The sequence below is a fragment of the Denticeps clupeoides genome, chromosome 8 (genome assembly GCF_900700375.1).
Source record: "Denticeps clupeoides chromosome 8, fDenClu1.1, whole genome shotgun sequence".
In the NCBI taxonomy this organism is placed as follows: domain Eukaryota; kingdom Metazoa; phylum Chordata; class Actinopteri; order Clupeiformes; family Denticipitidae; genus Denticeps; species Denticeps clupeoides.
Window position 1 is genome coordinate 693,677 of NC_041714.1, and position 22,103 is coordinate 715,779.

The window sequence follows — 22,103 nt, forward strand, 5'->3', positions numbered from 1 at the left end:
ACTGGCAGTAAAAATGTTCAGTGGGTTTTGTATTATTACTCTTTATCATTTATTGAATGCTATTGTCCTGTGCATTTCTGAACTATACGATTAGAGTCGTAGCAAATGATATTTGAACGCATGAATCGCAGGGTGAAAGGGTGACAGAGGGCGGGGAGGCGCGTATAATGCGCGCCGCTCCGCACGTCACAGCAGTTGCAGGCGACATGAGCAACAGCGTGGAAGCGAAGGACGGGATGGAGAACCCCGAGTTCCAAATGGAGGAGAGGGAGAGCCGCGAGGTGATCGTCACCAACTTCTCCGCAGGCCCCGCCGATACCGTGGAGGCGAGCGCCTACTCCCAGATCCAGCCGTACGCCGGGATGCCCCGCGAGGTGCTGCTGATCTACTCGCACCGTGCGCGCTACCGGCTGCCGCGCGAGCTCATCTTCTGGCTGATCATCGCGTGCACGCTGGCGCTGGTGGCCCTCACCGTCACCGTGGTCGCGCTGTCGCCGCGATGCCTCAGCTGGTGGCAGAGCTCCCCGGTGTACCAGGTGTATCCGCGCTCGTTCAGGGACGGCGACGGCGACGGCGTCGGGGACCTGCGAGGTACTGCGTGCTCGTCTGGACAAGAAATACCAAATCATTTCAACCATGCATATTCGCATGCGTATGCATAGTGTAACAAGTGTTCCCAATGAAGAGGACCTTGCTGATCTGAACTGCCACCACATTTTTTATTACATTTTTATTTTATTTAAACAAAGGGTATCTGCCACAGGTTCTGGTCCACACGACCGGGCAGGGATATAAATATGCATGCATAAAATTTCAAATTCAACCCCAAAACATAATGGTGCAAACACAGCAATCTTATGACCACAGCAATTTGGTACACATGAAGGTTAATATAATACACAGCAGTTTAGAAATCAAAGCGAATGTGAAAATTATCACACACATTTCCAGCCTACCGTCTAACCCTGCCATCTACACTCGCAACCATAACCCGACGTTAAACTTAACACACACACACACACACACACACACACACACACACACACACACACATTCACCCTGAATACAATTCAACATCATAAGCGGTTACTTCCATGGAGAGAAGCACGCCTGACTCCCACGCGGTCTCCAGGAAAGGGGGAGATTAAAGTCCTCGAAAAGGCCACGACTGCTAATAATGCACCGCCAGTCCTCACTTCCAGCTAGAACTCTCTACCACATTTACCCACCCCACTAACTATCTTCATCCGTGGCTGGTCTAACACCGGTTACGGACACACCATGTTCTTTTTCTTCTTCAAATATGTCAGCGGGCCCATCTTAGTGTCTTTCATGGCCTCTCCCATAACTGGGGTCTCAACCCTGCACCCTCTTTACCACTTCTGTTCTGATTCAGTCACAGTTTACCCACTACAACAGTTTACACGCATTACACAAGTCAGGCAAAAAACTTTATTAATCTTCAGCAACACCAAATCATTAAAATAATAGTATATGTATTGTACTTGTCAATGGCAACTCTATGGCGACAGTAGGTCAGTAGGATCCACCAGACATTGACACTTTCCCGTTAAAGCCATCCGCTCAACCACGTTTCAGGGAGGGACCAGGGAATATACTGTGATAAATAATGCACAACTTTATCCACACAGCACATATGTTTAAAATCACGTTGTGTTTTTATATTTTGAAAATGTAGTTTTTTGTTCTTCATTCACGCACATGCATTTATTGTAGACAACCATATTAAGCATGGCAGAATCAGCTCTATTATTTTGGAGAATCACAGGAGTCCCTGCACCTGACAGCTGCAGCCAGCCATTGTCCTCTTATTTCCCAGCCACGTAGTTGTGACGAGATATGATTTTGCTGTTTGAGTGTAAAACAAGACAATCCCTGATTACTGTTGTCCCTCAAAGGTGCCTGATGACCCCCAGACTCCACTGAATGTTCCTTTAAATGAATGACAATATTTGGTGTAAATACAGTATTTGCTTAGTCAGAGCATTTAATCTCTTAAATGGCTGTTTTATGGACCTCCCATACAGTTTTATCCCTCCTAACTATGAGATGCAATAAACATAGTGCTGTAGAAACATATTCTTCAGAAATATAGATACTAAATTGCCTGAAGAAGCAGATTATGCATTTCTTTTATTTCTTTGTAGCACGGTATTTTAATATTTATAACAGTATATTCAGGATTCATTCGTCCTCATGTCCCCATACAGCAAATCAACTGGATTATTATGAAGTGAAAGTTCAAGGGCTGACACTATTTTTCAATAACATATTGAATTATAATGTTTTTTATTGCAAAATTTATATCCTGAACGATCATAACACAATAAATATATTTCAGTCAATATATGAGCCTATTGTTGATGGATTTGATCATTATACCCATCACATGATCCATATCCTAATTTTAACATTTCCATGTGCAGGTATCAGGGAAAAACTGGATCATTTTCAGTATCTGAACATTAAAGCCATCTGGATCAGCCCCTTTTACACATCTCCAATGAAGGACTTTGGCTACGACGTGGAGGACTTTCGTGATGTTGATCCAATTTTTGGGACCATGCAGGATTTTGAAGATCTTCTCACAGCCATGCATGAAAAAGGTGAATCACAGCAATAAAAGTTGTTCTATGTTCTGTCATTTGATGTGTAAAGGCAGTGCCCTTATCCAGAATCAGTATTTACAGGGACAGTCTCCCTGGAGACACTCATAGGTTCATAGGCAGGTGTGTTACCCACTAGGCTATTACATTTACATTTACAGCATTTATCAGACGCCCTTATCCAGAGCGACTTACAATCAATATTTACAGGGACAGTCCCCCCCTGGGGCGATTTAGGGTTAAGTGCCTTGCTCATGGACACAATGGTAGTAAGCAGGACTTGAACCCGGGTCTTCTGGTTCATATGCGAGTGTGTTACCCCTAGGCTACTACCACCCTGTTTGGCAGGTTTTCTTTTTATTCTGATTTCAGGACTTAAGATGATCATGGACTTCATACCCAACCATACCAGTGACAAGCACCCTTGGTTTCAAAAGAGTCGTGAAAATGTAGAACCCTACAGCAATTACTATGTCTGGACCAACTGTTCTATTGACAAGCCCCCTAACAACTGGGTAAGTGTTGTGGTCTGAAAATAATAACAGCCATTCATGCAGGTTATACAAATGTTACAACTTGACGATTGTTACCAGGTGAGCGTGTTTGGGAACTCATCTTGGACGTATGACCCGTTGCGGAAGCAGTGCTACCTGCACCAGTTTCTCAAGGAGCAGCCGGACCTCAACTTTCACAACCCGGATGTCAAGCGGGAGATGACGGTGCGTGAATACACTCTCCTCCACTTCAACACCGCTAAGCCTTGCTGTTACACTGCAACCATGTAGACTTACATTAACCTGTGGTTACAAAGAGTGAAGATACTCATCTGTCCTCTGGTGTCTTGGAAGGGAATGGGGTGTGTGTGTATAAAGTTTTCTCGAGGTCAAAGAAGCCTCTTCATGTCTTGTTTATTGGAAATGGGATCTACACTGGGCATCCGGTCACTCCTGCTATGTCCAGAGTGGTTATTGATTATGTCTGCTTATCTTCGGCTGCAGTAACATATTAGCCTTCCTGCTTCACACTTTGTTAGGTATTGACAGCAGGCAGACTGGTATTCTGTAAACACCAAATAAACTGCCTCCCTTGGCCAGAAAAGCAGCCAGAACGTCACAAAAACTGCATTAACCTTTATGTAAATATATGATTGCATTTAGTTTTGTACTCTGTTGTGATTCTCCTTAACAGGACATCATTCATTTCTGGTTGGAGAAAGGAGTGGACGGATTCCGCATGGACGCAGTCAAGCACATGTTAGAAGCACAGCACCTGAGGAATGAGCCTCAGGTGGACCCTGAGCAACCTCCTGTTAGTATTTCACATATTAATATGCCTTGTAGAACCACCTAAGTTGCCTTCTCTCTACTCCAATCTGCTGCCATTTTGAATAAAAAAAAAATATGGAACAAATTGCCAAATTGAACGCTGGTCTTACATAATTCATTATTAAGCATGAACCGAGAGATTTGCTGCTCTGATAGAACAGAACAGGAGTGATGGCGGTCAAGAGTATATTCTTAAAGCAGGGCTTGTTGGACACAGCTTGTCATCTGTTTTTTCTCAGTCTATGTGTCACGTGAAAGGGGCTTGTGGCATCTAAAGTCGCCGTAGCAGCCAGTGCTTTCACAGAGAGGGGATTACTGTGGCATATTTCTCTGGATTTGGTGGCCAGTGTCACTCCCATCATCCCAATGCCATGCAATTAGATCAGATCTGAGCTCTGAACTCAAGCTCAACTCCAAAATTCAGTGGGGTTGAGAATGTTTGGAGGCTGCTGCAAAGGCTGTGCTGCTTAGGTTTCCTACTCATGACATTTTCTGCAGATGGTCAAATTTCAGAAAACACATATAGTGATATTGTGATATAATGTCCAAATTCTAAAGCAAGTCAAGCATGGCAAATGTATTTTAAATGTATTTTAGATTACTTTTTTTCTGTGTGAACATAATATGAAGTGGAGGGTAAAACAAATTCAAGACAGAAATATCAGAAGAGTTGATTCTGAGTTGTATGAAAACGTGTGATTTTTCACTGGTATGAATTTGCATGAAATGCATGAAGATAGTGACAACCTCAATTCCTCGCTCCATCCAGGAGACTGTGGACACAGAGTTTGAGCTCCATCATGACTACACATACACTCAGGTGGGCATGCATGACATCCTCAGAGGCTTCAGGGTAGTGATGGACACCTACAGCCGGGAACCAGGACGCTACAGGTATCAGCTTCCTGTTCATGGATTAAAGACTAAAATGGTTTTTGAATGGGTGGTATTAGCCTAGCGGTTAAGATACTCACCAAAGTCACAGGTTCCAACCACACTCACATCTGGTAAATTCTGTAAATGTAGATCTTTACTTATGTTCTCATTTAGTCTAGGATTAGGCTTAATCATTAACTGGAAACTGAACCTTGATTTTTGTGACTGCAGGATAACATAACAAGAAATATATAATGTAAAAATGATTTGCCACAAATTGACGAGTGCACTTTACAAGGTAATTTTTTAACACCCCAACACACTATTTAGAGTTGAAAATTAACATTGAAACAATACCGAAGTTGAATAATTGTCAGGTCACTGTTTAGGAGAACTCTATCAAATAGCAATATTTTTCTACACATACATATCGTATTGTGAGATCCTTGCCAATACACACCCCTAGCGCGGACCTTGGCACAAATTCTCCCTGTTGGACAACATTAGTTCTATTGCAATTATTACATAATCACCTCATTGTGTAATCACCTGTTTATAATTTTATAAATAATCACTATGAACAGAAATGTTATGTTTGTATTGCTGTTCTATAGTTGCCTCATTTAATGATGTCTGAAAGTGAAGTGACTGTCATTGTGAAACACAGCACAGCACAGCACACGGGGCACACACCAAAATGTGTCCCCTGCTTTTAACCCATCACCCATGGTGAGCAGTGAGCAGCCAGGAGAGGCGCCCAGGGAGTAGTGTGTTTGCTCACTGGTTTTCAAACTGGCAACCTTCTGATTACAGGACCGTTTCCTTACCCGCTAGGCCACCACTTCCCCTTCTATTTAATTCTGTGGAGAATCGTGTCCAGCATTTAATATGAGAAAGTAGGGCATAAAAAGTCAGCTGTCAAATTTACGGAAGACAGTGCTGGTCACAAGCTATAATACAACAACTCTACAAAACCACCTGCGGATCCTGATCATCTCACCCAATATTCTGAACTTGAAAAGATGACTCAGCCACAATCTGCAATTAGCTACTACTGAAGATTTCAGTTGGGTGTCAAATTTAGGAATAAATTCTAATCAAACAAGAGAGAAATATAGCAAACATAACAGAACAAGATCATTTCTTAAAGGCAAAGAAAAATCAAATTTTAATATTTTTTAGTTTTGTATGCATTTTTTATGTCCCACCTCCCAACAAAACAAGTAAGGTGAATGTGTATTATTAAAACATCATCTAGGCTAAATACATTAACTTTAATTACTTCAATGACAATGAATCTAATATATAATGTAAAGATTGTACAGCTTTCCCAAATATGTTCCCATATCTGGTATTGTGATGATGGTGGTGGTGGAGCTTTTTTTTAGGACAGAGTTGGCTATTACTATTATTCTTGCCTAGCGGTCCCGTAATCAGAAGGATTGTGGTTCGAATCCCGATCCGCCAAGGTGCCACTGAGCAAAGCACCGTCACCATATACTGCTCCCTGTCATGGCTGCCCACTGCTCACCAAGGGTGATGGGTTAAAAGAAGAGGACACATTGTGTGCACTGTGTGCTGTGCTGCAGTATATCACAATGACAATCACTTCACTTTCTTTCACTTTCAGTGGAGTGTTTGCTAATCATTCTAATGAAGCTGGCTTTCCATGTATTTATCCCAATCAGATTTATGGTGACTGAGTCGTACGACTATGAGGAGATTGATAAGACCATGATGTACTACAGCACAGACTTTATCAAAGAGGGCGACTTCCCCTTTAACTTCTACCTGCTGGATCTGCCCCAAGGCCTGTCAGGAACCAGGGCCCATGAGCTTGTTGACCTGTGGATGTCCAACATGCCCAAGGGAAAATGGCCAAACTGGGTGGTGAGTCCCATATCATCCAGTTCTGTAGTATCTGCTAAGATGCCCAAATATCTGCCTATATGCTAATGTTATTTTTAAAGTTTAAAATATGTATTTCTGGTTTAGGTACAGTTTTAGTGTTGGTCATTTTAACCTTTCTTTTGACAAGAATCCGATTTTCTTGGGCAAACTGATCGATTCTGACCACTCTCACTCTTAGTCTTCCTTCTTTGATGGAGCAATACAGTGACTCTTACAACCATTTTTAAAGTAGCACTCTGGCTGACAATGTTGATTCCCAAAACCCTGATTTGACAGAATGATCCACTTAATTGTTTCAGTCAGTAAAAATTATTGATAGTCATGGTAGAAACACCACGTAAAGGTAGAAATGACACGTCCATGTAAAAGCCTAGAGCGGGAACTGTGGTGCATGTGCAGATCACTTTAGTCACTTTGGGTCCAGATGAAAACATAAATGCAGACACAGCTTAATTATCACATTATTTGACTGAGAAGTGTGAGCAAGATTTCAGTCAGACTAACGTAATTTAAACTGATTATCTCAAGGTAGGAAACCACGACAAGCCACGTATGTCCTCCAGTGCAGGGAAGGAGTACATACGGGCAATCAATATGCTGATGCTTACCCTGCCTGGCACCCCCACCACTTACTACGGGGAAGAGATTGGCATGGAGAATGTCCACATCAACATAAGTGACATTCAGGACCCCTTTGGGAAATTCAATCCGGTAAATGTGTGTTTTTGTCATTTTGTTTTTATTATTTTTATTAAATTTACTTAAAGAAAGATTTTGTCCATATGAAACCACTGGACCTTTGCAGAATTCCAGTCGTGACCCTCAGAGGTCACCCATGCAGTGGAGCAGTGGGCTCAACGCAGGCTTCAGCGAGAACCAGACGGGCACCTGGCTGCCCATCCACCCCGACTACCTCACTGTCAATGTGGAGGTGAGGCTGATGTTACTCTCATTAGGTTTCTCAATGTAATGGTTGATAACAGCTTAATGTTAGAGGGGTTCTACAGGGCTAGTCCGCTGGGCAATTTGTATGTTATGACAGAGGAAAGTTAAGTACATTTCAGGTCACAGCAATACTGACATAAATACTAATTTACCATATATCTATACTGATTAAAACAGTATGTAGCTTTTAATCAGTCTTTCCTAATCAATCAAATCCTAAATATTGCTGAAAGAATGAAATTCATCAAAAATGTCTTTATTTTATTTTTTTAAGCAAGAAAGAGAAAAAAGCCAGTAATTTTGTACTTTTGTACCTACACTGGTTAAAATAAAATATTCCTCCATCACAGACAGAGAAGGGGAACAGTAGCTCAGTGCTGGAGCAGTACAGACGCCTCAGTCACCTCCGGGAGTCTGAGCTGGCGCTGCATCGTGGCTGGATGTGTTACATATGGAAAGACACCAACGTCTTTGCATACCTACGTGAGATGGACGGCCTGAGACGCGCCTATCTGGTGCTACTTAACTTTGGTGAGGCGGCCAAAACGGACCTCGCCTTCATTAAGGAACTGCCCTCTGACCTGACTGTGCACACAAGTACCATTCCAGTCAATAATGGGAAGCGCTATTCCAAATCAGACATTCCCACAGGCAAGGGAGAGGGCCTGGTTTTGGAGTTCTCCTCATACCAGCGCTTTCACCCTGGCCACAAGTCTGAATGCTACATTTCAGAGCCGGCCTGTTATCTGGGAGCACTGAATATCTTGTACCAGTGCTGAGGAGACAATCAGGTACAGTCAAACAAGTCTTTTAAAATGACAACCAACGTGACGGGCCTTACATAGGAATAGCTTTCCATGAGTGTTATATGAGTTCCCCTGTCTTATGCCCTCTTTAAAGATCAGTTTACCAGTTTTTATTTGCATCTTTGTTGGCTGGGTGGGTTGTCCAGGCCCAACTCCATTTGGAGGAAGGCCAGCTGTCGTGCAGACTGAAAGGACACAGAAGAGGAGACAGTAGAGTGATTATTAAATCATGGACTGATCTGGAATTAGAAATACAGTAAAAAATATCTAATTTATGATCCATCAAATGTGTGTCCTGTGGTGACTTGAAGGCCATATGTAACATCAAGTTACATGGTGCTACATAATAAAATTTGAAAATAGCCAGCATGGTGTGAGGAGAGGTATGAAAGTTAATACATTACACTGAATGAGATATAACATGCTACTTTGACCTCTCAAACAATGGATGAATTATATCTTCACAATCATTGACAAGCACAGAGTGCAGCTTCAGTAAATAGTAAACAGGTGATTATTATTAACAATCTTAAGCAACAAGCTTCGGAAGACAAATTCATTTCTAAAAAAAAAAAAACATAATATATGCATGTGGCAAATGAAAGAAAAACTATATTATCCAGGATATTTAAATCCAGAATTGTGCAATAATGTGTAATGTTGCCCTACCAGTCAATAGTTGACTCTACATAAGGAACAGTGTGATTATGCTGTAAATACCTCTGCCAAGGAAAGATCAAAGTCTTCCGGGCCAAAGTGATCTCCTCCAGGCTGCAGGTCCAAAACGATCCTGGTCACTGCTCCAGATTCTACAGGGCAAAATGGAAATACTAGTTAGCTATGTACAACTCTTTATTGTGTGGAATTTTCAGAACCAAAAGAATAATATATGAAATATATTTTGGTATAATTTTGCATTTGTGCTTAAATCAGACCAGTTAGAGCCAGACTACAAAACTGTTTTCATAATGAATATTTAAAAAAATGTTTGATTAATTACAATGATTTAGGTTTAACAAAAATGACAATGTTTGTCACATTGAGGTCACAATGTTCACAATACAATGGATAATGTGATCAATCAAGTTATGGAGGCATTTCAGAAAGCCCAGTGTTATGGAAGTTTTTTGGGCAGGCTGTGTCTTTAGCAGAGTGGCTGAGAAGGGAGTATCGGCATGCAGTCGAGATTGTGTAAAGAGCATCATAAGCCTAATCCTCCGCGCTCCTCAGTCATCTCCGGCCTTATCGCCAGCCTGGCTAGGGTCTCTCCACTCTCCAGCCCACTCTCCACTGTGTGTTTCACAAGCCTCCTCCTGACCTTGACAGGGCCAAGTGTATTGTTCCTTATCTCTCCTCCAGATACACCATCTCATAAACTTGCTAATCGGTCAAGCTGTGTGTGTGTGTGTGTGTGTGTGTGTGTGTGTGATCAGCATTTTATCTGGTGGAAGGCAGTGGGAGGGATTAGTGAGAGGGACAGCCTGTTCCAGCTTTTGTGTATGAGAGTATTTGTGCGTTCTTCTATTTACATCTTAGTCAGGACCAAATAAAGATACCAAAACATAGAATTTCACAAAAGATGTATGGTTCCTCATTTATAATTAACATTTTAAAATACACCCAAAGCAGCACAAAAGCATGAGTTTAGGGAAATACGACAGGCATTCTTGTTTTTTGAAGCTGCTTATATAATTTAAAAGATTATTTGTGTGTGGTCTGTGCATTTCAATATTTTGTGTAACTGGTCCAAAATGAAAAGGCATGAACAGCAGCCAGAATCACAGAATCACAGAAACACTCATAAGGCAGCATGTGTAGAGCATTACATACATATGTCTTGTATATCTTCAAATGATAGATCTTTACACACCAATAATTTGGACACAGTATAGCTGGGAATCCTACATTACAGCTACAAACAGACTCACCAGACAAACTCTGTCTGGACTGGTTCTGGATGGCAGCCTTCAGTCGCTCCACATAAGTCTGTACACCGGCAATAGGTACTCTACTGTCCTCTGAGTAGGCTGTAATCAGCATGGATGGGTATTTCTGCAACAGGCACAGGTATACAGACAGAAATGCTGCTGTTAACAATCGTCTGTCAGTTCAGCACCTGTCTATGACAATGCAGATGGTTGTAGGAAATGTGTGTGTCTGTGAGATCTACCTGAGGTGTAATGTTATGGCTGGGGCAGTAGGAGGCGATGTTTTCTCTGTGGTGGGTATTTGTCAAAGGGTCCCCCCACTCCCCTATTTCCTGTATAGTCAGTGGGTGTGATGGGTCCTGCATGGTACCCAGCACATCTAGAAAAGGAGCCTGACCCAAAAACAAAAAAAAAGTTAAGGAACCATAGTAGCATACTGGGTCAGTGGTGGCCTAGTGGTTAAGGTAGCAGTCCTGTAATCAGAACGTTGCCGGTTCACCAAAGTCGCCCTTGATCAAGGTACCGTCCCCACACACTGCTCCCCGGGTGACTTTTGCTAACTAAATTGACGAGCTAAATGCAGAGGACAAATTTCGTAGTCGGCACAGTGTGCTGTTCTGCAGTGTTTCACAATGACAATCACTTCATTTCACTTTCATACTGTAACTCCTGAAAAGGTTATTCATGAACCCCTGTCTCATTATTGAAAGACTGCTGCAGGTCCTGACACTAAAAAGAACATAGAGTCCAGCACCTTCCCTGCTCAGGCATGCATGCAGTGGCAGTTTTTGATGGGTGACATGGGCCATTGCCCAGGGCGGTATCGGGGATGGGGGCGACATCACGGGCATCCTTATTCCTGCTCTAACAAACCTCATTAACCCATGCATGCAGGGGTGGTCCTTACCCCCCCCCCCCCCCGCAAAATATATGATATATATTCACCTGCAGAGTTACAGCTCTGACAAGGTGAGGCTGTTGGTTGCACAGTGCCCCCACTAGGACAGCTCCAGCGCTGCGGGCAGTGAGGGCAGTCAGGTTTGGCTGGGACACACCCACGTGGAAGAGTCTCTGGATGCAAGCAACCAGGTCCTCGACCCCCCTCTGCTTTGCCTCCAGACACCCTGCCCTGTGCCAGCCTAGACCACGCTCTCCACCACCCCTAAACAGAAAAAAAATAATAAACTCAAATCATCATTCGCTCTCTTAATTACACACACACACACACACACACACACACACACACACATTCACAAAGCAGTTTTCATTCTTTGCTATAATGTTATGTGAACCTTCTAAATAAAAATGACCATACTTTATATATATATTGCTAAGGGTATATGCTCAGTTGGCAGCAGGAAGTTATACCTGACATGGCAATAGGCCAGGGCCCAGCCGTGGTCCAACAACAGCCTCTTCTCTGAACTGAAGCTCATGTTGATCTCCAGACCATATGCTCCATACACGTGTACCAACAGGGGCATTTCTTTCAGCTCAGCCAGAGCTGGCTTGTGTAGGAGGGTCAATGGCACTAGTGTTCCATCCTATTAGACACAGCAAAGAAAATATCCATACGATGCAAAAACCAGACTAACATAATTAGTCATTTAGCTCCCACTGTGGTTGGCTGAGTCACTGATCACATGATCTATGTAAATATTGTTCTGTCTTACATACCTGACATCTGACTGCATACTAACAATATCAGTAGATGAATCATAGGCAGAACTATTTATAATCAAAATGTACATTTTGTCTGATTTTTGTCTATTTTTAAAAAACTAAAGGCTTTGTATTATTCTATGTATTAGGGATTCTATGTAGTAGGGATAGTATTAGGAATTTTGTTTATCATTGCCTGAGCTTTCAAAGTAGCATCTTCCTTTTACAGGGACAGCCTGTTTCAAATCATCCCACAGATTTTCAGTGAAACTTAATGACGTCAGGGGACTAACAGCCATTCCAGAACATTGTACTTTTCCCTCTACATGATTGCCTTTCAAACTGTTTTTGGGTCACTCGATTTTTGGAATATATAACCCCTGCATAACTGTTGCTTGAACATTATCCTGAAGAATTTGTTGATATTGGGTTGAATTCATCTGACCTTTGACTTCATGGAACCTCCACTGAATGTGTCAGTAGGTAGCAGGTGTTTTCTTGGAATGCAGTAATCTTCCATTATACAAAGCACTTTTTGTTATGACCAAGTAACTACATTACTCATTAGTCCAAAGCACTTTGTTCCAAAATGAATGGCTTGTCTAAACAAGCTTTTGCATTATAGGAAAAGGGCTTCTTTCACTTCACTCTGCCACACAGATGTTATTTGTGCAAATTGTGCTAAAATGTAGAACAATGTACAGCATCTGCAGCAAGATGTTCTTGGAAGTGGTCTGGGTGTTGTGTATTTTTCTTGGCCGGCCAGAGCTGGGTTTAACAACAATTGTACCTGTGCTGCGGTCTTCCATTTCCTGATTACATTCATTACAGGCAGGGCTGCCCACTGCTCACCAAGGGTAATGGGTTAAAAGCAGAGGACACATTTCGTTGTGTGCACCATGTGCTGTGCCGTGTATCACAAAGACAATCACTTCCCTTTCACTCAAGCTCCTGAGAGCATCCCCTAAACCATTATACTGAACATCTATCTTTTGAGAGTTGCACTGATGATAACCGTGATCCCATCACTCTTCAGAGGATAGTCAAACTGGTAATTGGCCACATTAAATACATTTTCTGTTTTCACCCAAAATCCCATACAGCATGTCTTATAGGACACACCTGTCTATGAAGTCTGAGGCTTAAAGAGCTAATCCAACTAATTTAGGGTAAAACACTTTTGCATATGACTTTTGCACGTATAAACATTTGGGCATATGCATATACTTCAGTATCTGCTTTAGTGTCTGTTTGAGACATGTTGAGTGTGGCAGTATCTGATTCTTACCTTACTGCTGGCCTCCAGACGAGTGGTGTTGTAGTCTATGCAGGGTCGTGCGTCTGTAACAAGCTGCTTAGTGGCAGGAGAGAAAACGCATGGAAAAGGCGGACACACTGGAGAGCTGAGAAGGAACTGGAAGGTCTGTCTGTCTAAAATGTAATTTCTTTGCATCTCCACAGAGCAGGCCCAGGGTGGGAGCTTCCACACAAACACAGGAGAGAGTATCATTGAACATATTAATTTATTAACATATGCATAGACCAGGAATACTAAACTATGAGTACTATATACAAACTTCTGTTGAATAGTTAGCAATATAAAAATGTTGTATGGTAATGATTACATAGAGAAGTATTGCAAGAACTACAATGTGTGCCTACAATGCTGTAAATCTGTCAGTTTGACAATAGAAACTGTACAGAACAATAATAATGGTCAATAACAGAAGTTGATGCCTATTGTGTACTGAATATTAATTCGCTTTTAAAAGCATTCATGTACCTTTAAAAACACACCTTTAGGAATGATTCAGAGGAGGGGTCCTTCAGTGACACTGTGCAAAGTCCCAGGTGACCGCTGGGGTGCCTAATAGTAAAGACACAGTGTTCCTGCAGCAGTTCCATATCCTTAATGATTGATCCGGGAGATGGGGTAAACAATGGAACCCAATTCTCCAAGCAGGTAGTGGACAGAGGTGCTCTCAGTAACTTAAAACACACAGTGACACACAGAGAACAGATGCTTCATTTTTGTGCACACTCTCTCATAAGACTGCAAAATATTTACATATAAAGATATTGATGTTGTTTTTGCTAATTTGGCCTTTTTCATTATACAGTCAGCTGTTCCATTTAATTCAGGAAAGATCATCATCTCTGGTGTGTGTACCTGGTATTCCTGGCCAGGCCCTGTGTTAGCCAGTATGTACACATGATCAGCGGAGTGCTCGACATGGTACAGGAGTCCTGGCTGGCGGCGCTGTACCAGAGCTGGGGGGAGGTGGGGAGTGGCGGTGTCACTAACCCACACCTCTGAGCAGCTCTTACTGGTGCAGTTCAGCGTCAGCAGCCGGCCGTCTCTGGAGCGTCCCACTTCAACAAAGAACCTAACAGCTAGATAATAACTATTCAATATACAATATATAACACATATTACCATTACTAATTTGACTTACTCTGGGTCGTGCTCTTCATACACCAGTGTGCTATGGATGTTGGAGTCATTAAAGTCCAGACGGTGAACGCTGTGACACTTCAGTCCCTCCTGCTTACTGTACAGCAGTAAATTGTCTGCTGCCCATTCTACACACACAAAAAAGCCAAGATATAAAAAGTTATTTAAACAAATGTTCAAATTTTCAAAATCTTCCCGACAATATCTGTAATATTACAGATTCTGCAGACTGTGGATGTGCATTTTTATTTAACCCTAGTGGAAAATAAAACAGATTCAACTGGTCATTCTGAAAAAAAAAACAAAAAAACGTTGGTTAAAAAAAAAAAAAACAGCTGGCATAAAGTCTTACCAAAGCTGAAGACTTGATCTAGAATGACCACTGGTTGACGTGCTACAGAGTGGCCATCTAACCGGACCACAATGCACTTGGCCTCATCCCTGTGGGGTGTCTTCACTGTGGCAGCCATCACACGCTCATTTGGGGAAATACGGACCCTCTGAATGCTCCCGTTTCCTTCTCCCACACAATCTGCACAGAGAACCTCCTCTGGTTCCAACTCCTCTGCAGAGACGAGCAGAATCATCCACACTGCACTGCATCTAGATGCATGAGGTATGATGATGTCACAACTCAATATTTTCCTCACCCAGTCCACGGGTGGCCCTGTAGATAACACCCCCATCCTCAATATAGACATGGTCGCACCCCAAAACCTGTGGACAGAAATCAAATAGCCAGCAGTACAATTACGAAATTATGCACATAAAGCACATTTGTGCCACCGTGCAAAACTTACAACTGTATTGTCTGGGATGTCAGAATATCTATGATACACAGTCTCCAGCCTTCTTTTAAACCAACACTCCAGGGCTTGGTAGTCTGGAAGTTGAGATTTGCTGAACTGTGCATTTTGAAGGTTCTGCAAAGAAACGGCACACATTCCCCATCATTCCTGACATGCACAATCAGGTTCTCGAAATAGCTGTAGATATTTTCTTTGAATCTTATGTTTAAAGAACATGGTATGTTTAAAGAACATAAAAGTGGTACGCTTCAAAAACCTATATCATACGGTCAGATGTTGCTATATGACCGTATGATATAGGTTTTTGAAGCGTACCACTTTTTTATGTTCTTTAAACATGAATGTCATTGGACATGTTTTAAACTCCGAATTAGCCTTACCGCGGTGTGTAGTTTTACAGCTACGGAGGCAGCGGGGTGTAAACGTGACCGCCGTACACTCCGTGACAGACGGCGTAAGAAGGAACCCACTGTCTGGTACATTAATAACGAGAAAGAAGCACTGAAGGTTTCTCTGTCTGACAGAACACGCTGGAGCTAGTTCCGTTCCACAGGCGAGCAGCGTGAAGCGTGACCCAGACCAGAGCAGTCGATCTACGCGCTCCAGCTGGGTTTGCGTGAATGGGACGTTCGATTACTCTGAGCGCATATTGGGTTGCCTAGGAGCGGAGGAAGTGTACGGAAGTGTCACGCCGGAAAGCACGAAGAAGGATCACGAACTGTTTTACCGGCGGAACGCCGAGGAACATTTTTTTTATTTTATCCTTCGCAGCTTTCTGTTTTCAAACATTTCAACACTGTGACAGCTGCTTTGCTAACTGTACTCAATCTGTTCATTTAAGAAAACAGTGCTGACAGGATGGATGGAAAACAAACAAAGAATGAAGACAAGAACAACATAACTGCGGACACGGTGTCGTCCTTGTTAGTAAATTCAAATTATAAAGCAAATCATAAAAAAAAACAAGTACTGGGCAGTGGAACCGACGCTGCTAGAGCTCGCTGGACGATTTTACGACAGGTGAAAATTTCCATGATCCCATAATTATGCGCTTTCCTTTAAGATCTCCTTTTACCCGACCGAACGTGATTTATATTGATGTGGATATGAATATTGCAACATGCTGCAACACCCTGTCAGCATGCCCATGTGGTCTTAGTATGTGCTCATTAACACGAAGCTGCATCCAAGAGCTGCTTTGGTAACCCCTCGAGCTTAAATTGCGGTCTACACCCTTGGGTGTTGTAGGTCTATGGCCAAGCTTAACACCTCCTGTCTCCTGGCAACAGGTCCTGAGACAGAAGCAGCTGGACAGTGTGGCGGCTCAACCAGTGTCAGTCCGCAGATTCTCCTCTTTCAGCCTGTTCTCAAGGACCAGGGTTGTGTCCTCTCACCAGGATGTCCCCTCTGAAGTGCAGTGGGCTGAGTACCGAAGTGCCTTCTTTCCCCAGTACAGTGCCTTACTAAGGTTGGTGAACCTGACTTCCAGTAAAAGATGGGTTTGCTCAGATTTTATATTCTGCTGTGTCTTTTTCCAGGGACAACCTTGGACCCATCAGAATGGATGAAGTACTCCAAAGTTTTGATAACACCGGAAATGTCTGTGAGTATTCAGATTATGTATTCAGCACCTCACAATAACTTAATTCCAGTCAATTCCCCAGATTTTATCCTGCCTGGAACCATGCTGGATGATTACTGGTAATTATCCCTGTCAGCCAGGCTAAACAGTAAAATTAATATTTACAATAAACAATGTATTAATACACAATGCTACCTCCAACACTCATGCTGAGATATTGATATTTTGTATAGGCTTGTGAGTGGTTTCTTTTCATGAATTGTAGCCACATGCCTTACATGATTCACATATGTTCCGCTGCTAAGCCGGTTATGGGTTATGCTACAGTGGTATGATTATTGTGTTGAGAACTTGCAGGAGCTGCATGGTTTCATGTTGCCAGCAGTAGGCAGCACTGTGCAGAGAATGCAAAGGGACAAACTGCAATTTCATTCATATTTCTTTATTCAAATATTATTGATTGTGACTGACTCAAGTCGGTAGGAGAAATATTGTTATTGTATCATCTCCACAAATCTGATAACACTGTAATACTCTTTTTAATTTATAGTAATAATATTATTATCAATAATAATAATAATAATAATAATATCAAGAAGAACAAAACACTGCCAGTACTGCTGCAGCTACAAATAATAATGAAAGAATCATGAATTACTTACGGTTTTTAATTAGTTTTATAATTGTTCTTCATGTTTAATTTTGCTCTTCATGTTTAATGATATGAGGAAATACAAGAGAATAATGGAAATCTGATATTTAATAATGTGTATAGACCCCATCAAAAACACTTATCTGTGTGCTAAGTACATCCACAGAATGTGCCTCCTAACATAAAGTTGTATCTACTTCAACGTTCTGGATGTCACACTTCTGCAATCTTATTAGTGTGCGTATGTTGGTGACATGATTTTCTTTTGTTGCACCTGACTTCAGACTGGCAGTCACTGTTTTATTACATTTATTACACTGATAAATATAGGCCACATACAAATACAGGCCTTTCTATATGCAGATGAATGAGAGGGACCTTTTAGTTGATCAGAAGTGTTTTCTGTTACAAAGGCCCTGAGTTTTAGAATATTTCTGGGTGCATGAGGAGGCGTCCTAATGACACAAATGGGTGATCCTTTGGATTAAGAAACAAGAGGACGCCTGCTGTTTGGTGGAATTTACTATATCCCTACAAAAAGGAGGTGTGTGTGTCTGTGTTGGGTGGAGTTGTTCTCTTTGGCCCCCTGCTCCTCTCTGACATGGGGTCACTCATGTTCTTTTCAGACTCTTCTCTCAACCACCTCTAATTGATCACACGCATTAGTTCCCCCAAACATCATCTCCAGACCCCTGTCAGATAGAGCTGGCCTCCTCATTGTGTGAATGGAGGTGATCCGTCCTCTCTGCATTACCTGATCCCTATGCCTCCTCTTACCATTCCAGCCCTCCCAAATCCTACCCCCAGGGGTGGGCAAACCCCTAAAGTCGCTTCCCCTGTTTGTCAGTGTTTCCCAAAGCACTAACTGTGGATTAATGGTTAGCAAACGTGTGAGTTTAAGTCATCTGCAACACAGAGGCCGCTGATGCTGGAGAGTTGTTGGTGCATTGAGGGCTCTTCTTTCCAGGGTGGATCAAGGAGTGAGACAAAAGGGGTCTTTTCCGAAGCCAGTGCGCCCAGTGAAGTGGGTCAACAACAAGATGAGAGGATCCTTGACCACTGAGGGCTGGGAGGGGGCAGTCAGATGGGTTTCTTCAGGTCATAATTTCAAAAGTGATCTTTTTTGTACAATGTCACATTTTGTCACAGTGTCAAGCTCAGGGTAAGGGTAAATTATTTACTTACATGTTATCATATTTAAAAAAGTACACTTCAAATGGATGTATGGAAATTTACAACAAGCTTGAACTCATTCATGTTTTTAAAGACAGGGCTTCTTTAGCAAAGTATAATATCACAAGCATCTGTTTCTTCACATAATACCCAGTAAGTGCATATTTGTTGGGCAATCCTGCTATTGGGTCGTGCACAGCTTTTATAGCATGTCAAAAAGAACATAAATACTCAGAGACAACTAATGATGTCTGCAAAGCTCATGCATTGTGTGTGTGTGTGAGAGGGAGAGTTGTAGTGTGTAGCCATGTGCATGCATTATTGAAGGTTGCCTCCTGTGGCCTTCTCTCACACCAACTTCCTCATACCCCCTGTTTGGGTAATTATGCTAATTCAGCCAGACAGAATGCTAATTATATCTTTTGAAACAATGGCGGTTGCCTGAGCCCCTGGGTGCAGTCCCCTGTCCCTCCTGACTCCTAACTCTTGTGTTAGTGGCAGTTAATTAGCACACTGTTGTGGCTGCTTACAGTACAGAGCCTGGAATGAACTACTCATCCCTAAGAGGTGACACAATCGGAACAAAATTAGCGCAGACGCACTGAGATGTGCTGGAGAAAATAAATTTAGATTCGGCAAATTAGAATTAACATAACTTTTATTTATTGCAATCATATTTGCACTGTACTTACAGTTAGTCATATCGAAATGATTGAGTGTATTACCATGTAATAGTTAAAAGTATGTTATTAATTAAGCATAGAATGTTAGCTATCTTTGATTTGTCAGTCTTATACAAAACATAGATAGGAATCTATTGCAGGCTGTTCCAGGATCCACGACCCTGTCCTCAACACCTGGACCTGGTTCAACCAAATCATGTTTAGTCAAAAAAGGGGAACATTATGATCACGATCAGTTTCTGTAGTGTCATAAAAGGACAGTTATGTTTCTAAATGGTTATATTCAAATTCATGGTACAAAAAAAACAAGTGGTGACATAATGGATTATTGTAATTATTATTATTAATAAATAAAATTTTGAATGGAATATAAATGTATTTAATTTTGGTGCAGTCACAGCTTTTTTCTAAAAGCAGTAATCACACTTCACATACTGCCCAACAATGTCTGTTAAAAGGAAATTGCTGTGATGAACGGCCCCTCCTGGCTCATTACTTTAATAATCCTATTTTTACTGAATCCATCGTGCCACAATGTATTTATGAATACAATGCACATACTTCAGGTGTGTGTGACCCATGCTGTCTCTGTAATGAATGACCAATGTATGAGGGAGAGTATTGAGGGGTGGGGTGGTTACCGTGGTGCCGACGGGGCCTGAGCCATAGCCAATGAGCTGGGATTAGCCAGGAAATTAAGTTAAAGCGACCAGTCTAGTGAGGGCAGGGCATTGTGTGCAGGGTAATACCCCAGTAATTACAAACACATACTTCAGCAGCCAGGTCTCGCCTTCCTTCTGTAGCAAAAAGAAAAAAAGTGCTTTCAGAATTACGGTGGAGGGGAAAAAACGCTAGGAAAAAAGTAATAACATGTTGCAATCAGCATACAGTGCGCTAGGCACAATTACTCTCTGCTTCACCTTTCTGCCCCCAAGGATTTCATGTTTCGCCGGCCCACTCTGACTAACTCACTTTTAACCTGGAAGTTACTCAGACTTGAAGATTTATGTTGTATAGTCATGCAGGGAACATCTGAAGAGTGGACTGTTCTGTACTGTTCAAACTCTTCACCAATACTGAATGTAAAGTGTAGCTAGCCAAGTACCTAGCTTGAACTTCATTCAGGTTGGCCTGGCGACACAGGGCTCTGGCAGCTACGACTATTTTAGCCTTATCTCCTAAACATTTATCATGATACTAATGGTGTACAAAGTAGCTCAATAAGAAATGAAAACGAATGTTCGTTGCTAGGTAACAGGCATAAGAAATGATAACCGATGCTGGATTGAGTATTCAGGTTTTCCTAACCTGGGCAGGATTCAAGGTGGGACCCATATCATCAGATCCCTGCTTTAGTAATAGAGGAATCAGGGCTCTTAGTTTTGTAACTCACCGAATGGGACTTGCTGGTGTCTTCTCCTTGTAAGTCGCTTTGGATAAAAGCATCTGCCAAGTAAAGTTAAGTAAAGTAAAGTATACGTGATCAGGTTCGCAGCTGCCTGTCTTGCATCTGTTGTCATGTAAATGAGACACTTGATTAGAAGCTGCCATAAGCCTCACAGTGAATTAATTTAATTGGTAATATTTTGTTGTTTGTGTAAACAAGTGCCATATAAATATGTGTAGTGATGTCATTGGTTAGTGACAGGACAGCTTAATGCTCATCCTAACGTTAGGAAGAGTTTATTTTGGAAGGTTGGCATCTCAAGTGGCTTTTCTTTTGATTCTGGTCCTATCCCTGGGTTACTGTGGGTCTGGTTCTTCAGTTTTTGACTAATTTTGAAGGATGCTCCCATTATGTGTCCACAAGAATATTTTACTGTGAGTATGGGTGAATTGAACAGAAAATGTTCTATTATTTGAGGAGACCTGGCTCACAATGAGCAATTTTATCGGAAGATTCCCCTATTTTCATACAGGCTTCTTCCTTTGTGTTAAGTATGAAGTCACTGACACAGGAGGGACTGATTGAACGGGCTGGGTTTCAGATGTCCAGGTTGTGAGTTCTTTTCCCCGGTTTGTGTTTGTGTGTGTCCTCCCTTCAACAGCTGAAGTGATTAGCGCATGGTGGTTAATTGTGTCTCTTTGCTCCTCGTCCAAAGAGTGTGCAGCGGCACTGTCCCATTAGTCCGTCTGACAGATCCGCTCTGCCCCTCCACTTCACCTCTACCAATGTCGCCAAAAACACCCCATTTGCCTAGCAACGGGCAGCGAGGAGTCCTCCAGTCCTAATGTACTTGATGATGTTTTAAAACAAATGCATCATTAATCTGATTAGCGTCTTGGTTGGGGGAGTACGGCTCACAAATGGCCACCTATCAATCCTGAGTTGGGCACCTCTCCAAACCCTGAATTGCTGGAAAGGAGTGGTAGGGAGCTGTGTGTGTGTGTAATTATGACCCCACCCCACCCATCCCAACACGCATGTTAACACACCAGCTTTTGTGCTGTGCAGTGTGGTGTTGCAGTAATTATTCCTGTATATCTCTGTCTGGTACGTATCGTATGTATTTGAAAGCCTTTTCAGAAGGTACAGTTATTTCTCAGGAAGGTGTGTATGTGTATGTGTGTGAGAGAGAGAGAGAGAGTGAGTGCATTTGTGAATAACCAAAAAAATACAAGTGAGTACCCGGTGAGGCGGTGCCACTCATAGGAACAGTGGAACTGAC

At 42.2% G+C, this 22,103-nt stretch overlaps 3 protein-coding genes across 3 annotated transcripts in view; 2 read left to right on the forward strand and 1 right to left on the reverse strand.

Annotated features, from left to right (window-relative positions):
* The first annotated feature begins 164 nt into the window (after nucleotides 1–164).
* Nucleotides 165–8,856, forward strand: slc3a1 (solute carrier family 3 member 1). Its single transcript, XM_028990049.1, has 10 exons — nucleotides 165–591; nucleotides 2,448–2,627; nucleotides 3,000–3,142; nucleotides 3,221–3,346; nucleotides 3,816–3,935; nucleotides 4,722–4,846; nucleotides 6,517–6,718; nucleotides 7,268–7,450; nucleotides 7,545–7,670; nucleotides 8,035–8,856. Exons 1-10 carry the CDS (start codon nucleotides 168–170, stop codon nucleotides 8,461–8,463), a joined length of 2,058 nt encoding a protein of 685 aa, XP_028845882.1. The 5' UTR covers nucleotides 165–167; the 3' UTR covers nucleotides 8,464–8,856.
* Nucleotides 7,925–15,892, reverse strand: prepl (prolyl endopeptidase like). The gene is made up of 14 exons (XM_028990048.1): nucleotides 15,725–15,892; nucleotides 15,336–15,458; nucleotides 15,186–15,252; nucleotides 14,888–15,100; nucleotides 14,537–14,663; nucleotides 14,251–14,467; nucleotides 13,878–14,069; nucleotides 13,369–13,560; nucleotides 11,787–11,962; nucleotides 11,364–11,580; nucleotides 10,661–10,810; nucleotides 10,419–10,542; nucleotides 9,211–9,299; nucleotides 7,925–8,675 (listed from the first exon to the last, which is right to left on the reverse strand). The coding sequence occupies exons 1-14, from the start codon at nucleotides 15,824–15,826 to the stop codon at nucleotides 8,601–8,603; spliced, it is 2,064 nt and encodes a 687-aa protein (XP_028845881.1). The 5' UTR covers nucleotides 15,827–15,892; the 3' UTR covers nucleotides 7,925–8,600.
* Nucleotides 15,893–16,009: 117 nt separating this feature from the next.
* camkmt (calmodulin-lysine N-methyltransferase) overlaps nucleotides 16,010–22,103 on the forward strand; it is an 83,979-nt gene continuing 77,885 nt past the window's right edge. Inside the window, exons 1-3 of the mRNA XM_028988244.1 lie at nucleotides 16,010–16,364; nucleotides 16,634–16,812; nucleotides 16,883–16,947. Coding sequence (XP_028844077.1) covers nucleotides 16,203–16,364; nucleotides 16,634–16,812; nucleotides 16,883–16,947 — 406 coding nt within the window. The 5' untranslated portion in view covers nucleotides 16,010–16,202. The remainder of the gene's footprint in view (nucleotides 16,365–16,633; nucleotides 16,813–16,882; nucleotides 16,948–22,103) is intronic.

Excerpts from the sequence above, each read along its gene's own strand:
- prepl (XM_028990048.1), bottom strand. The coding sequence starts at position 15,826 with ATGTACCAGACAGTGGGTTCCTTCTTACGCCGTCTGTCACGGAGTGTA. Across the intron at positions 13,561-13,877 it reads CCTCTGAATCATTCCTAAAG|CTCCCACCCTGGGCCTGCTC; the intron begins GTGTGTTTTTAA and ends TTTGTGTGGAAG. Across the intron at positions 11,963-13,368 it reads GTCTGGAGGCCAGCAGTAAG|GATGGAACACTAGTGCCATT; the intron begins GTAAGAATCAGA and ends TGTGTCTAATAG.
- slc3a1 (XM_028990049.1), top strand. The coding sequence starts at position 168 with ATGCGCGCCGCTCCGCACGTCACAGCAGTTGCAGGCGACATGAGCAAC. Across the intron at positions 592-2,447 it reads CGGCGTCGGGGACCTGCGAG|GTATCAGGGAAAAACTGGAT; the intron begins GTACTGCGTGCT and ends TTCCATGTGCAG. Across the intron at positions 3,143-3,220 it reads ACAAGCCCCCTAACAACTGG|GTGAGCGTGTTTGGGAACTC; the intron begins GTAAGTGTTGTG and ends GATTGTTACCAG.